The sequence below is a fragment of the Gobio gobio genome, assembly GCF_949357685.1.
Source record: "Gobio gobio genome assembly, chromosome: 21".
NCBI classification, from domain to species: domain Eukaryota; kingdom Metazoa; phylum Chordata; class Actinopteri; order Cypriniformes; family Gobionidae; genus Gobio; species Gobio gobio.
Window position 1 is genome coordinate 3,041,430 of NC_137117.1, and position 15,363 is coordinate 3,056,792.

At 43.1% G+C, this 15,363-nt stretch overlaps 1 protein-coding gene across 1 annotated transcript; it reads right to left on the minus strand.

Moving 5' to 3' along the window:
* Nucleotides 1-605: 605 nt before the first annotated feature.
* On the minus strand, nucleotides 606-14,524 carry LOC307117654 (zinc-binding protein A33-like). The gene is made up of 7 exons (XM_079802635.1): nucleotides 14,309-14,524; nucleotides 12,156-12,712; nucleotides 8,922-9,011; nucleotides 8,682-8,813; nucleotides 7,951-8,074; nucleotides 1,387-1,413; nucleotides 606-1,267 (listed from the first exon to the last, which is right to left on the minus strand). The coding sequence occupies exons 2-7, from the start codon at nucleotides 12,708-12,710 to the stop codon at nucleotides 726-728; spliced, it is 1,470 nt and encodes a 489-aa protein (XP_079658761.1). The 5' UTR covers nucleotides 12,711-12,712; nucleotides 14,309-14,524; the 3' UTR covers nucleotides 606-725.
* Between the last annotated feature and the right edge of the window lie 839 nt (nucleotides 14,525-15,363).

Sequence of the window (15,363 nt, forward strand, 5' to 3'; positions counted from 1 at the left end):
TCCTCAGAGACTCCCATTGCCATTATTTCTCGAAAATATACCCTCAAATGTTGTCAAGGCAACACTCCACGTGTGTTGTGGTGTTGTGTCGGGTCGAACCGAACGCCCCACAGAGCAGAGGGGGCGGGGTGAGCAAAGCTCATTATCATTTAAAGTCACATACACTGAAATGACTTGCTGAAAACTAAGCTGGTTTTGACCAGGTAAAATGAGTGTTTTCTTACAATACTAATGAGAATTTTTAATTAAAGTATATTACAAACTTTTCATTTAGACACTAAAGAATCATATTAACTTGTACAAAAATGTCATTCTATGACCCCTTTAAGACTTGTTTGCAGGAAGAATGGGATAAAATTACACCTGAAACACTTCATCACTTGGTGTCTTCAGTCCCTAAACGTCTTTTAAGTGTTGTGAAAAGGAATGGCAACATTACAAAGTGGTAAATGCTTTACTGTCCCAACTTTTTTTGAAATGTGTTGCAGGTCTGAATGACAGGAAAGGATGCATATTTACAAATGACATGAAGTTGACCAGACAAAACATTAAATATTTTGTGTTCATATTGTCTGCAATGAAATACAAGTCAAAGTAAATTTAGAAATCACTTCTTTTTTTTTTTTTGCGTTTTCCATACTGTCCCAACATTTTCTGATTTGGGGTTGTGCTTTATTTTAGTTTGTGCAAATAAATTTTTTTTTTTTGGTTTTCATTCACATATTCTAATCCATTAAAGGTGAGATTATTAGTGGGTTTGAGTTTTTACCTTTATCATTAAGGTATGGGCTTAAAAATGGATAGAGTTTGTCAGTGAAAGTCTGACCAGTGAAAGAGTAGATATGAGATCTGGACTCCACATCATAAAAAGAGACCAGACCCTCCTCATAATCCACAAACACACCCACCTTCTCAGGTTTCCCTCTCAGAGATAAAGAGACAAGTGAATTATCACAAGCTAAATATTTATCCTTATTTATCAGAATCATAGTCCAGACTCCATTATCAGGTCTCAGTGTGATCATCCCCTTCCTGTTAATGGATTTTCTGGCCACTCCTAATCTCCACCCAGTCTTTCCCTTCACCTGCACCTCATAGTAAAATCTGCCTGAACTGAATCCCTGCTTTGCCAGAACACAAGAACTCTCATCAAATCTCTTTGGGTTTTCTGGGACGTCCTGTTTAATGTCTCCATGACTGACTTGTTTTCCATCATCAGACAGGATGAGATATGGATTCGCTGTATTAGGATCCAGAGTCACATCCACTGAGAGAGATCAGACATTATCAATCAACTTTAGAACAAACATTTTCATGTCTATAAAACACATTATAAACAAAAGTATTGTAAGTGTATTGAAGAAAATGGTGTCAATCACACTGTACCTGCATAATTCTGAGCCCACTTCAACCCTGCGAACACAGATGACAATATAATGAAGAAATATTTATAGGAATATTTTCAGGTTAACAGTGAGTTCCCTTTCAAGTTATAGACCGGAAACTATAAAGCACCCGTGAAAACAAGCCGTGCTAGCTTCTGTGCCTTCAGCAAGTGCTCTGTGTGAATCATTGTCTGTCAGACTTGGTGTTTTTGTTCATCTTTAGTTGAGACTAGGCAGGATTTTTTCACCACACACATGTATATGTGTGTATATGTATGTACATATTTGTGTGTGTGTGGTGCTCAGGCAGCTCTCGAGGGAGCTGGTTGTGAGCCTTGTGAGCGTCTGGCCATGATAACGCTGCCCTCACGCCGAGTGTTCTTTGAGGAGAGCGCTTCAGCTTGCATTCCCCGCGGCTCCGGTCCCTGCAGGGCACCCGCATACTCATTTATATCAACGATTGGTTGATCTTTTGCTCAGTAACAAAGCATATGGAGGTTCAACATTCTCTCATCAGTAAAGGAACCAAAGCTGGCTTCTCACTGTCAAACAGTTTCAGAAATTGTTAGGTCTTATGGCAGCTGCATCCAACGGGATACCTTTTGGCCTGCTGAGCATAAGACAGTGGCAGTGGTGGCTCAGAACCAAGGGGTTTTCCCCGAGGGGATACCCGCTCCGCATGATCAAAGTTACACGGCGATGCCTTCGTGCTTTAGACATGTGGAAAGACCCTTGGTGTATGTCCCAAAGCCCGGTGTTGGGGACTCACATTCGTTGCGTTACGCTAATGACAGAGTCTTCCCTCGTGGGCTGAGGAGCGATCATGAGTGGCTCGACTCAGGTTTTGTGGCATCAGGTTTTGTGTCCATCAACTCTCATGGCACATAATCGCCTAGAAATGATGGTGGTTTTTCAGGCTCTGAAGCACTTCCTGCTAGACCTCAAGGGCCACCATGTGCTTGTTTGGTCAGACAACACATCGGTGGTTGCTTGCATAAATCATCAGGGGGGTCTGTGGTCGCGCTCCTTATACAAGTTGGCACACCAGATCCTCCTGTGGGCCCAAGGGAAACTGCTGTCCATCAGGGCAGTTTACATCCCAGGGGTCCTAAACCAGGAAGCGGACATCCTGTCGAGGCAGGGGCCCAAGGCCCGGGGAATGGAGACTCCACCCCGAGGTGGTGGAGCTCTTGTAGGAAAAGTTTGGAAAAGCAATAGTAGATCTGTCTGCTTCTTTAGAGAACTCTCACTGCCCTCTGTGGTTTTCTCTGACACATCCACCTCCTCCGAGGCCTCCCCTGTACTCTTTCCCCCTGATTGCTCTGCTTTCGGGAGTTCTGGAGAGAGTTCGCCGGGACGGGAGCGCTGTCTGCTGTTAGCAGCCCCGTACTGGCTGGCCTGAGTTGGTTCTCGGACCTAGTGTCTCTTCTGGAAGGCTCCTCTTGAGATTCTGACCAGGAGAGACCTTCTCTCTCAGGCGAGCAGGTTGATCCTTCACCCCCGCCCGGAGTTGTGGAAACTGTGGGCTTGGCCTCTGAGGAGACCCAGCTCATAGATAAAAATAAAGAGTTTAGGTCTCTCAGCTGAGATTGTTGAGACCATCCTTCACTCCAGAGCTCCATCCATAAGGAAATTGTATGCATTGTTGTGGAGATTATTCACTTCATGGTGTGGAGATCGCCAGTTGGACCCAGTTAACTGCCCGGTTGGTACAGTGCTGGAGTTCCTGCAGGATAGATTCTCAGCAGGGTTATCCCCCTCCACAATAAAGGTGTACGTGGCGGCCTTAGCTGCTTTCCACACTCCTTTGAGTGGTATTTCACTGGGGAGACACCCACTAGTGACTTGTTTCCTTCGTGGTACTTTAAGACTTAGGCCTGTTGTTTGTACGAGGGTTCCTGCCTGGAATCTGGCCACTGTGTTGCAGGGCCTTTCTTTGGCTCCCTTTGAGCCTATTGAAGAAGTGTCTGAAATGTTTCTCACACTTAAAACAATTTTTCTTATTGCCATTTAATCTCTCAAAGAATTCAGTCCCTCTCTGTGGTTCCCTCGTGCTTGGAATTTGCGCCCAGCATGGTGAAGGCTTTTCTTCATCCTAGGCTGGGTTATATTCCTAAGGTTCCTACTATTTCTGTACGACCTATTGTGCTTCAGGCCTAAGAGAAACTAAATCTGCTGTGCCCGGTTAGGGCACTGGATGCTTATGTCCACAGAGCTGCCCAATGGAGGAAAGCTGAACAGTTGTTTGTTTGTTTTGGGACTCCTAGGAAAGGGTACCCTGCATCTAAGCAGATAATGAGCAAGTGGGTGGTTGAGGCCATCTCATGATTGCTTATGAGGCGGCTGGTCAGCCTTCAGTTTTGGCTGTACAGGCTCACTCTACCAGGGGTATTGCTGCTTCTAAAGCTTTATTTTCGGAAGTTTCCCTTCAAGATGTGTGTGATACGGCAGGCTGGTCCTCGCCACATACATTTGTCAGGCTCTATGAACTGGATGTTGGCTCCAGTCCTGGGGCACAGGTGCCATCTTAATAGTGTGCATTTCGGTTTCACACATACGGTCACTTGTTCTTATGGCGATGTGGGTATTGCGTTCTCACAGCGTTTTGATGCAGCGTGAGTTCCCCTGAAAGGGAACATCTCGTTGCGAATGTAACCTTAGTTCCCTAAAGAGGGAACGAGACTCCTGCCATACTCCCTGTGTGCCTGTGATCGACTTACTTCAGGCTTTTCAGAAGCTAGCGCGGTTTGTTTTGATGGGTGCTTTATAGTTTCTGGTCTATGACGTCACCCGCCTATGACGTTTTGTCTTTCCATTGGATTGATTCCAAACATGCTTCACAACGCAATCACGCGGAAGCATTCTCACAGCATTTCGAAGCAGCGTCTCGTTTCCTCTTCAGGAAACTAAGGTTACATACGTAACCAAGACGTTTCTCTCTATTGGCAGCATCAGGGGTGTGTAAATGTTGTTCGTCCCACCGTTTGAAAAACATAATGCAGAATGTGTTTAACATAAATGGACTTATAATGGAGGTCTATGGGACAATCATACCAGAGGATTTAAAAGCAGAAATTTCAAGCTTGTATTTTTATTAAAACTGTAATTATAATTATTCTATGTAAAAAAAAAAGTATTTTTGCTATACAGGTGCTGGTCATATAATTAGAATATCATCAAAAAGTTTATTTATTTCACTAATTCCTTTCAAAAAGTGAAACTTGTATATTATATTCATTCATTACACACAGACTGATATATTTCAAACGTTTATTTCTTTTAATTTTGATGATTATAACAGACAACTAAGGAAAATCCCAAATTCAATATCTCAGAAAATTTGAATATTGTGAAAAGGTTCAATATTGAAGAAACCAGGTGCCACATTCTAATCAGCCAATTAACTCAAAACACCTGCAAAGGCCTTTAAATGGTCTCTCAGTCTAGTTCTGTAGGCTACACAATCACAGGGAAGACTGCTGACTTGACAGTTGTCCAAAAGACGACCATTGACACCTTGCAAGACACAAAAGGTAATTGCAAAAGAGTCTGACTGTTCACAGAGCTGTCCAAGAACATTAATAGAGATGCGAAGGGAAGGAAAAAATGTGGTAGAAAAAAAGTATACAATTAATAGGGATAACCGCACCTGGAGAGGATTGTGAAACAAAACCCATTCAAAAATGTGGGGGAGATTCACAAAGAGTGGACTGCAGCTGGAGTCAGTGCTTCAAGAACCACTACGCACAGACGCATGCAAGACATTGGTTTCAGCTGTTGCATTCCTTGTGTCAAGCCACTCTTGAACAACAGACAGCGTCAGAAGCGTCTCGCCTGTGCTAAAGACAAAAAGGAAAAAAAGTGGTCCAAAGTTATGTTCTCTGATGAAAGTAAATTTTGCAATTCCTTTGGAAATCAGGGTCCCAAAGTCTAGAGGAAGCGAGGAGAGGCACACAATCCATGTTGCTTGAGGTACAGTGTAAAGTTTCCATAGTCAGTGATGGTTTGGGGTGCCATGTCATCTGCTGGTGTTGGTCCGCTGTGTTTTCTGAGGTCCAAGGTCAACGCAGCCGTTTACCAGGAAGTTTTAGAGCACTTCATGCTTCCTGCTGCTGACCAACTTTATGGAGATGCAGATTTCATTTTCCAACAGGACTGGGATCAGCACACAGTGCCAAAGCAACCAGTACCTGGTTTAAGGACAATGGTATCCCTGTTCTTAATTGGCCGGCAAACTCGCCTGACCTTAACTCCATAGAAAATCTATGGGGTATTGTGAAGAGGAAGATGCGATATGCCAGACCCAACAATGCAGAAGAGCTGAAGGCCACGTTCAGAGCAACCTGGGCTCTCATAACACCTGAGCAGAGCCACAGACTGATCGACTCCATGCCACGCCACATTGCTGCAGTAATTCAGGCAAAAGGAGCTGCAACTAAGTATTGAGTTCTGTACATGCTCATACTTTTCATGTTCATACTTTTCAGTTGGCCAATATTTCTAAAAATCCTTTCTTTGTATTAGGTCCCATGGCATGAAATTTTCATTTTATGAGATTTTTCAACATTAATATGAGTTCCCCTAGCCTGAATATTGTCCAAAAGTGGATAGAAATGTTGATCGGTGTAAACCCGAGTTCTGGCTGTCTTTCTCTGCCTTTGAGAAAATGACAGGCCAGACGAGCCAATCCTGAAGTCTCCTGGTTTGACGTCCAAGCAGGAACGGTTTCCTCCCTTTCCTCCACCCAGAGAATCTGCCACGCCCATGCAAGCGCTAGAGAGATCATTGCTTGGAACGAGTGAACGCTGGCAGTTTCTCATTGTTTGGATGTACAAATGAAAACAGAAGTGTTTTTTCAGTACCTTCTGATCTGTGATCAGTGATTTCTGATGTGTAGGTAATTATTTATTATTCGTGCACACACTGCGGCTTCTCTCTCTCCCGACAGAATGGTGTTTTTGTGTTTTCTATCTTGTGAGTCAGTGTTTTTGTTCGTCCTCGTCACGTCTATCTGTTCTAAAATGTGCATAGAGTCGTTTCTGCTCAACATCAGCAGACTCACATCTCTTTAGAGATAAAGCTCACGCACGCCGAAGCTCGGCCTTCAACATCCCCGACCCCCAGTACTGCATCTGGCCCACAGCGGAGGCACCAAACGCGGCCAGAGATTAAGCAGAAGGGGGGTGGGCGCGGTGTATCCGTGCTAGGCTAGCCAGCTTTCCCCACAATAAACTGGATTACATTCGGTTACTGCTGTTGTATCTTTGTTTGCGCTGTGTACTCAATGCGCGTCACTGACGCTTTTCATATGATTGGAACATATCTAAAAATAAAGCTATTATCAACACTTACTCGTAACTCGTTCATCTCGACAGCTGTAATGGTACTTTGCATGTGTTACAAAGTTGGTAATAATGATGAAGACGGACTCTGTGTGACTGGGACTCGTGTTTATTCAGAACTCTCAGATACAAACACAATAAACTCGCGCTGACTGACAGCGCTCTCACAACTCAGTAGTTACTATAAATAACTTTGTTAGCAATCGCTGAGCTCAGTCTCTGGTACATTAGTGATGTCCGGTTCGCGAACAATCTTTCTTTTGAACCGGTTCTTTTTAGTGAACCGAATCAGTTCACCAAATCGGACTGAATTGTTCTAAATGGTTCGCGTCTCCAGTCAGCGCTGATCCATAATTTACTAAAGTTACTAACTTTCTGACATGAGTGACAGTCCCTCCGACTAGAAATAAACTAATAACCTGAAGTAAATGCTGTAACTTCAACAGTTCACTGAAGTGAGACTGACAGAACTGATGTGAAGTGAACTCAGGTCCATCCGTCTCTCTGGCAGCAGCTCCTTCCTGCTCGTGCCTCGTAGACCTCGTTAAACCACGCCCCCTCCCCCCTGTCAGCCAATCACAACAGTGGGCGTTTTTACTGAAGTCTCACAGCAGACGCGCCTCTTGTAACAGGGCATTCAGCCACAGGGCAAACATCAGTATTGAAAAAATGCCTTTTATTTCTAAATTATGACATTTTATGATGTAAAAATCATACTAACAATATAAGTACACCTCAGGAAACATTATAAAATAATAGAAAAATGCCATGCCATGGGACCTTTAAGTAATATTCTAATTTTATGAGATACTGAATTTGGGATTTTTCTTAGTTGTCTGTTATAATCATCAAAATTAAAAGAAATAAACATTTAAAATATATCAGTCTGTGTGTAATGAATAAATATAATATACAAGTTTCACTTTTTGAATGGAATTCGTGAAATAAATCAACTTTTTGATGATATTCTAATTATATGATTATCCTTGTGAGGTGGGAAATATTTTTAGATAGTGTATTTTGTAGTCAGACTTCTGGTTGTGTGTCATTGACATGATGGCTGTGAATAGAGTTTGTACAGGGATAGTTTCGTCAGATCAACTTTAAGTGATTTTATAATAATATGGTAATCACCAGTACATCACAGATGCTAAAAATGAACTTTTTTTGAAATATGTATTTTATTAGTTACTGGCAAAAATCTTAAATTGATGTTCACATACCAGTTTGACTGAGTTTTTCATTTAGTGTCTCATGAGTTTCCTTCAGTTGAGTCAGAGCTCTATACAGAGAGTTCACATTCACATCAGAGTCAATCCTGATCTCAGTCCAGTTGTCGGAGCACATCTACAGCAGGAGAGAGAAGACTGTTAATTAAACTTGTTCTCCCTCTGCTGACACACTCAGTTCAGTTCATGGATCTCTCTTCTCTAAATCAAATCAAAGGCGGCAAGTTTTACTGTTTACGAAAGTGCGAAATTCAGCTCAAAATTCAGTTTTTAATGGTGAAAGAGTTGAGGTAAGATGTAAGTATAGCTAAATATTTAAAACTAGTATTTGATAACTGATTTACAATAGGAATATTAACTGACCAACAGTAATATCCAGTGATGCAACCTATACTTTTTTTGTCCATTTTCGTTGTTTTGAATTGAAACTTTCATTTAAGTGATTCATGTAATGAATTGACTGTGACAAGACTAGAAGCATTTTTCCATTTTGCATTTTCAACATATTAGGTATATGAATAAAACTGAATGAGTACATATTTTGAAAATTAAATATATTTGCAAAAAGTGACAATTGATAATTTTACTAAAAAAATCTTTTTACTGTATTTTCCACCCTAAACCCATTTAAATTCTGTATTTATTTATTTTAACCTCCACCTAAACATTGTTCAAGAAGCAGCTAAAGACACACCAACCCTACACCCTTAAACCAATGCACTTACACACTTTCTCGCACTCATAGTATATTGTTTAGGCAAGATGATCAATGCTACCACCAGGATACCCAGACCAATAATCATCCTGTTTGAAATCTGGACGGTTCGAGATGAAGTAAGGAAACTGGGGGTTAGAGTCTGCAAAAAAGAGAAAGAGTCAGTTCAGGGAACACTTCTCGAAGAAAGATCACAAGTTGTAGCCTAAAGTGCAAGAAAATAAATTATTTTAATAATTTTTCCTCTCACCTTTCTCAGCTCTACTGACTGTTTGATCTCTTGAATCTTCTTCATTCTGCCCTGGATCATCTGCTGAACGTCTTTCTGTGTTTGAACCACCTGATAATACATACAGAGAAAAACACAGACCCATTTATACTTTGGTTGATGGCCAGGGTGATCCGATTATGGTGGATTACCCTGACGAATCTTCCTCTGCCTGCACCCCCTCTCTCACGCTGCAAGCCGTGGAGCTCCCGGCTGAGTCCGCTTAACCATGGTGGGTGGCAATGTCCCTGTCATGTATGTGGAGATCACAGCCCTACTGGTGAAGGGTGCGATTGAACCGGTCCCTCCAGCCGAGATGAAGTCCGGCTTCTACCGCCCCTACTTCATTGTACCCAAGAAGAATGGTGGGTTACAACCAATCCTGGACCTGTGCATCTTGAACCAAACCCTTCATAGGCTTCCATTCAAGATGTTGACACCCAAACGCATCTTCGAATGCATTCGTCCATCAGACTGGTTTGCAGCGATTGACCTGAAGGGTACGTACTTTCATGTCAAGTCAAGTCACCTTTATTTATATAGCGCTTTTAACAGTGCAGATGGTTTCAAAGCAGCTTCACAATGGTAACAGGAAAATAATGCAACATAATTAAATAGAAAGTAATATAGTTAAATATTTAATTTCTCATATCTCATTTCTTCCTCAACACAGACAGTTTGCTTTCGAGGGGCAGGCATACCGGTATACGGTTCTCCCATTCGGGTTGTCCCTGTCTCCTTGCGTCTTTACAAAGGTCCTTGTAGCTCTCAGGCAGCACAGGATTGGCTGGCTTATTCTAGCTCATTCTCGGGATCAGTTATGCGAACACAGGGACCTGGTGCTCACCATGTATGCACAGCTTACGAGCTAGCATGTGCGCGCGCAGTCACTGCTGAATTGAGTCAATTCGAGGGCAAGATAGTGGTTCCACTGAAACTATTTCAGGGGCTCCTGGGGCATATGGCATCCACAGTGGCCGTCACACCACTCGGGTTGCTTCATATGAGACCGCTTCAGCACTGGCTTCACATCCGAGTCCAGAGATGGGCATGGCAGCAAGACGCGCTCCGGGTGTCAGTCACTCTGGCCACCAAACCTTCACTTCGTGGTCGAACCTCTCTTTTCTTCCGGCTGGAGTGCCCTTAGACCGAGTTTCCAGGCATGTTGTTGTGTCAACGGATGCCTCCACTACAGGCTGGGGCACCATGTGCTGCCGCAGGCTCCTGGACAGGACCCCAGCGCCTCGAGTTGCTGGCCGTACGTCTTGCTCTGCACCGTTTTCGGACGTTGCTGAACGGCAAGCACGTACTGGTCCGATCAGACAAAATGGTGACATTAGTGAATTTCAACCATCAGGTTCATACAGGTTCTGTACAAGATCAGGGAGGACAAAGAGCAGGTCCTTTTGGTTGCGGCTTATTGTCCCAACTGGACCTGGTTCTCCGAACTGGTGCTCCTCGCGACAGCCCCTCCCTGGTCCATTTCTCTGAGGATGGACTTTCTTTCTCAGAGACGGGCACCCTTTGGCACCCGGAAGGGTTGAGTACCCTACCACCTCAGGTGGTGGCTATCATCACAATTTTGTCCACGAGACACGCCTATGCTTTGAAGTGGAACCTCTTCGTCACCTGGTGTGGGGAAGCACAACCTGGTCATCAGGTTAAATCCGCCTCGCTCTCAGCAGACTCCCTCTTGGGATCTCTCAGTGGTTTTATCTGCACTGTAGAGAGCACCCTTCAAGCCACTGCACTCGGTGGAGCTTAAATACCTCTTGTTGAAGGCACTACTGACGGCTTTGGCCTCGGTTAAGAGGGTCGGTACCTGCAGGCATTTTCGGTTGATAAAGCGTGTCTGGAATTCGGGCCGGCTCGAAATTGTGATCCTGAGACCCGACCCAAGGTGCCCAAGGTTCCCACCACTCCCTTCAGGGATCAAGTGGTGAACTTGCAAGCGCTGCCCCTGGAGGAGGCAGACCCAGCCTTGGCATTGCTCTGTCCACACTCCGCGCTTACATAGACAGAACTCAGTGCTTCAGGATCTTAAACCAGCTCTTTGTCGGTTGCAGAGGGCAGCAGAAGGGAAAGGCTCTCTCCAAGCAGAGCCTTGACTTATCAGGCTCAAGGCCTGCCATGTCCCCTAGGGGCAAAAGCACACTCTACCAGGAACTGTGCTTCCTTCTGGGCATTGATATGGCGCCTCACTGACAGACATCCGTAGAGCTGCAGGCTGGGCAACACCCAATACATTTGCGAGATTCTACAGTGTCCGTGTGGAGCCAGTGTCCTCTTATATACTCGCTCCAAATAGCCAGTTAGTAGGATTTGCTCTGTGTCATCGCTTGCTGCGCCATTCCACTCCACAGACTGAATACATGTGTTTTTCTACTCAGGTTAGGTTTTCAGTTAAGCCCAGAGTTCCTCCAGCACTGTTGACATCAACACCAGAGTGTGTGCCCGGTTGGTCAGCCCTCGTGTCAGGCTAGGTGCCTCCATGTGCTTGGTTCCCCGACTGGGAAACCAACTCATGTATGTCCACGATAAGTCTCCTCCGAGCACGTGTTTTTCCCTTGGCAAGACTTCTTGCCATCTCCAAGGTTGAAATATTCCACCCTGCACGCTGGGTACCTCAGAGATCTTTAATATGTATCCTGCCACCCAGTGTACCATGGTTTTCTCGTGTTAGCCTAGCCCTTTGCTTGTGATAGCCTCACAACAGTGAGCTAAGGCTCACACAAGGCACCAGAAGACAGCCTTTGTGGCGAGACTAGATAGGGAACCCCGTTTCGTCAGTTCGTTTCTCAGGGAACTGACTGAAGGGAACGTCCTTGTGCTACAACCACTGTACCGCTGAAACAGGCTCAGTTTCTCAGCTCCACAGCAGGTAACAGTGCGAGATTGCATGTGCGCCTTCTTATATACCCACACGGTGGGGCAGAGTTTGCGGTGCAAATTTGTTTTGTTACCACTCAAAGGTGATTGGGCTCTCAGGCAAGACTCCTATTTCGTCAGTACGTTCCTGGTGTAACGTCTCCATTCCCCAGGGAACAAGGTTTAAATACTTAACCGAGACATTTCATTCTCAAAAATGGACAAAATTAACTTATAGGTGATTAATAAAAAAAAAAGGGACAAGCCCATCAAAATGACCTGCACCAACGTCAACACACAGGAAGCATTTCATGGGGTGTTTAAAATGTTTTGCCTGTAACTCTTTACCTTCTTCTCTCGACTCTCCTCCTCTATAGGGACAGTGTTGTGAGTCCTGTGTTCTCCTTCAGTGCAAAACAGACACACACACGTCTGATCATCTCTGCAGAACAGCTCCAGAGGTCTCTCGTGTTTCTGGCATATATAATCCTCCAGATTTTCCACGGCAGTGATCAGTGTGTGTTTCTTTAGACGTTGGACTCTGCGATGAGGCTCCAGATGAGAGTCACAGTAAGAGCTTTGACACGTAAGGCAGGTCTTCACAGCTTTCTGCTTTCTTTCATCACAGATGTCACAGAACACCTCAGGTTCTCCTAGATTGAGCTTCTCCTTAAAGTGTTGCGCAACCTCTCTGAGTGTTGTATTAATCTTGAGATCAAGTCTTTTGCTGAATGTGTCTTTACAGAGTGGACAGAAGCAGGTCTTTGTGTTCGTCCAGCACTTGCTCAGGCAGGATCTGCAGAAGTTGTGTCCACATGGAGTGGTGACTGGATCAGTGAACACTTCCAGACAGATGGAGCACTGGAGCTCCTCATTTAGTGCTGGACCACTGGAGGACGCCATGGCTGAAAAGATAAGTAATGACAATATATCATCTACAGTACTTAATTGAACAATGTGTGTGGATAATACTTAAGGTTGCAATATAAAATTGCTGGCTGATATGAGTTTGGCTGACTAACATGGGTATGTACAGTTAGAAAAGAACTGCACTTGCACGTGTACTTCAACAACAACCACAGGTGGAAAGTAAATTCCTAGAAGGGTACAACAGGGTTGAAGACACACAGAGGTAAAAGGTGCATTTGACTTTATTCTCTTTTAAACTACCAGATGCCATAAAACTCTCAGCACTTTTCTTAACAACCACTTTTGATGATGAATGTGGAAATTTGGTTGCCTGGTCTTACCAGACTCACGTACATTTCATTTGTACAGAGAGTCTGGCCACTCTCCATTGGCAAGCGTTTACTTTTGAAGGCGGGTACTCTGTTGAAGTTTAAAACTATTGGATCTGGATCTGATTATTTCTGGACCAAAACTTTGCTGAAAAACCTGTTGTACACAATCTACTTCATACCTTCTGTCTTCTGATTGATAGTTCAGCCATTTTTTCATTTTTTGACGGCTTTTGGGGAACATTTATTTGTCCATCTCTCAGGTACCATTGATTTGCAATGAATTGCATATATGAGCCATAAAATTATTTTTTTCCTGATGTATAAATATTATACTCAACAGATTATGAAAAATAAAAAAAAATAGTTCATAAAATTTCAACATAAACGTACTAAGATAATGCTTAACAACATTTTTTTAAACATGCAAGTCCCCTCCAAATATTGTAAATATGTGAAATATATCTACTTTTATCTGAAGGTGAGTATTTTTGCCACTAAAGGTGGTCATGTTGTTTTTAAATGTTCCCCGTGAGCTAAACAAAGAATGTATGAACAAATTCACCAGATATAAATATTCGCAACGAACACTCTTTCAACATGAAACCAAGAAATGAGACCTACACTTTCCCTGCCTCTCGCCACTGCCTCTCAAATGTGTGTATCACCCAGGATACGTTGCCAGTTATAGGGTTAAGGTGTGCCTTTGCCCTGTTGTATCCTATTCAATCTTGTAAACTGGTTTAACTTGTGAATTAACTTCTATATTTTTCTTTTTTTAAAAACTGAATCATTTCATTTATATCTGTGCTCATGTTTAATCTCATAAACTGGTAAATTTAGCAAAAAAACAAAAAGATAATGTTATGTTTGGAAATATTTCACTGAGCCTAGATATAAAAAGACAAATTAATAAACGCTGTTTTTAAGTCAAAGTACTTGATTGTCATATCTGTGCTAGAAGAAAAACTACATGTGAATGTGTCTCGGAGTATGTAAGAGGTCTTTACAACAACATTATCATAACACAAAGTTCTTTCTAAATAAAGACAACACAAAAAAGGGTGAAATTATTTGGGTTTTTTTTAAGTGATTTCCCCAGAAAATATTTCTCACCACAGATAAATACATCTAAACATTACGTGTAATTTAATGTAGATTAGTGTATTTATAATTGTAACTGTAGTTTTGAAGATATCAAACTTTACTGATACTATTTTAGAGTTTAAAACCTCTGAAAGCTCTTACATTTCCATCACTTACCTGAGTGAATATCAGCGGTGATCACTAGTTTCAGTGCGTGTGAATAAAGACGTGTGTGTCTGAAGAAGCTTCAGTTCATCTGTTATAGTTTCCCCTTCACAAGTCTTTCACTGCAGTTCACTTTCACTTTCACTTCAGCCGCAGAGATGTCATAAAGTAGCTCCTCCACCCGTAATCATGAATATGGAGCAATTGCTAATTCATCCCTGCTGAGACGAATGTCACGGTTCATGAATTCACTGACTCATTCTCGCTCTGAATGTGTGTGTGTGGGTGTGGCCACTGATTATCAGCGCCAGCTGCCACTCATTATCTGTGTGTATTTTTACTCATTGTCATTCGTTTGGTGTTCGTCAGATCGTTGGTTTTTGTTCCTGTGTTTGTCTGTCTCCTGGCCGTTCTCCTGAGTCTGCAGTGGATTCCCTATTGGATTTTATGATCGCTCTGCCTGTTTTCCCTGAAAACATCTGGGATTGTTTTTCGTCTGCGTTCAGCGGTGACTGGACTCCTGATCGCTCCTTTCACTTCCACAGAGGATCTGGGTTGCCCATTGAGTCCCTGCCCTGCCAAGCGACTGACTTTCCAGGCATCAATTCTGCATCTGGCCCTGTTACACTACTCTCATGAGTGACTAACAAATAGTCATTGTTTCACTTGCAATTGAATCCTTTGTCTTATTTCATGTGACAGTAAACTTTTTTAAAGATTTTTTTAAAGGGGTCATATAATGGTACATGCACTTTTACAAGTTGATTATACGGAAATGTGTGTTGGCAGTGCCTGTACACAACCATCCTATAATGATAAAAATACATCCAGTGCTTTTTTTTTTAATCTCTAATCTCTAATATTTTCCCCTGTCTCAAATCGAGCCGTCTGATCGTGTGACGTTACACGGTGTACGCCCCTCCTACGATTGTTGATTGACAGCAGCGTTTCAACACAGACCCGCCCTGAGCGAGCTGTCATCAGTCCGCCATTGTTGATACTCTGGAGCAGAATGGCGTCTAAGCGATTGTGGTGTTCTGTTGTTGGGTGTAATAACGAACACAGCA

Coding starts and splice junctions, on each gene's coding strand:
- LOC307117654 (XM_079802635.1), bottom strand. CDS start 12,710: ATGGCGTCCTCCAGTGGTCCAGCACTAAATGAGGAGCTCCAGTGCTCC. Junction 9,012..12,155: donor AGGAGAGTCGAGAGAAGAAG/GTAAAGAGTTAC, acceptor ATGTATTATCAG/GTGGTTCAAACACAGAAAGA. Junction 8,814..8,921: donor AGTCAGTAGAGCTGAGAAAG/GTGAGAGGAAAA, acceptor TCTTTTTTGCAG/ACTCTAACCCCCAGTTTCCT.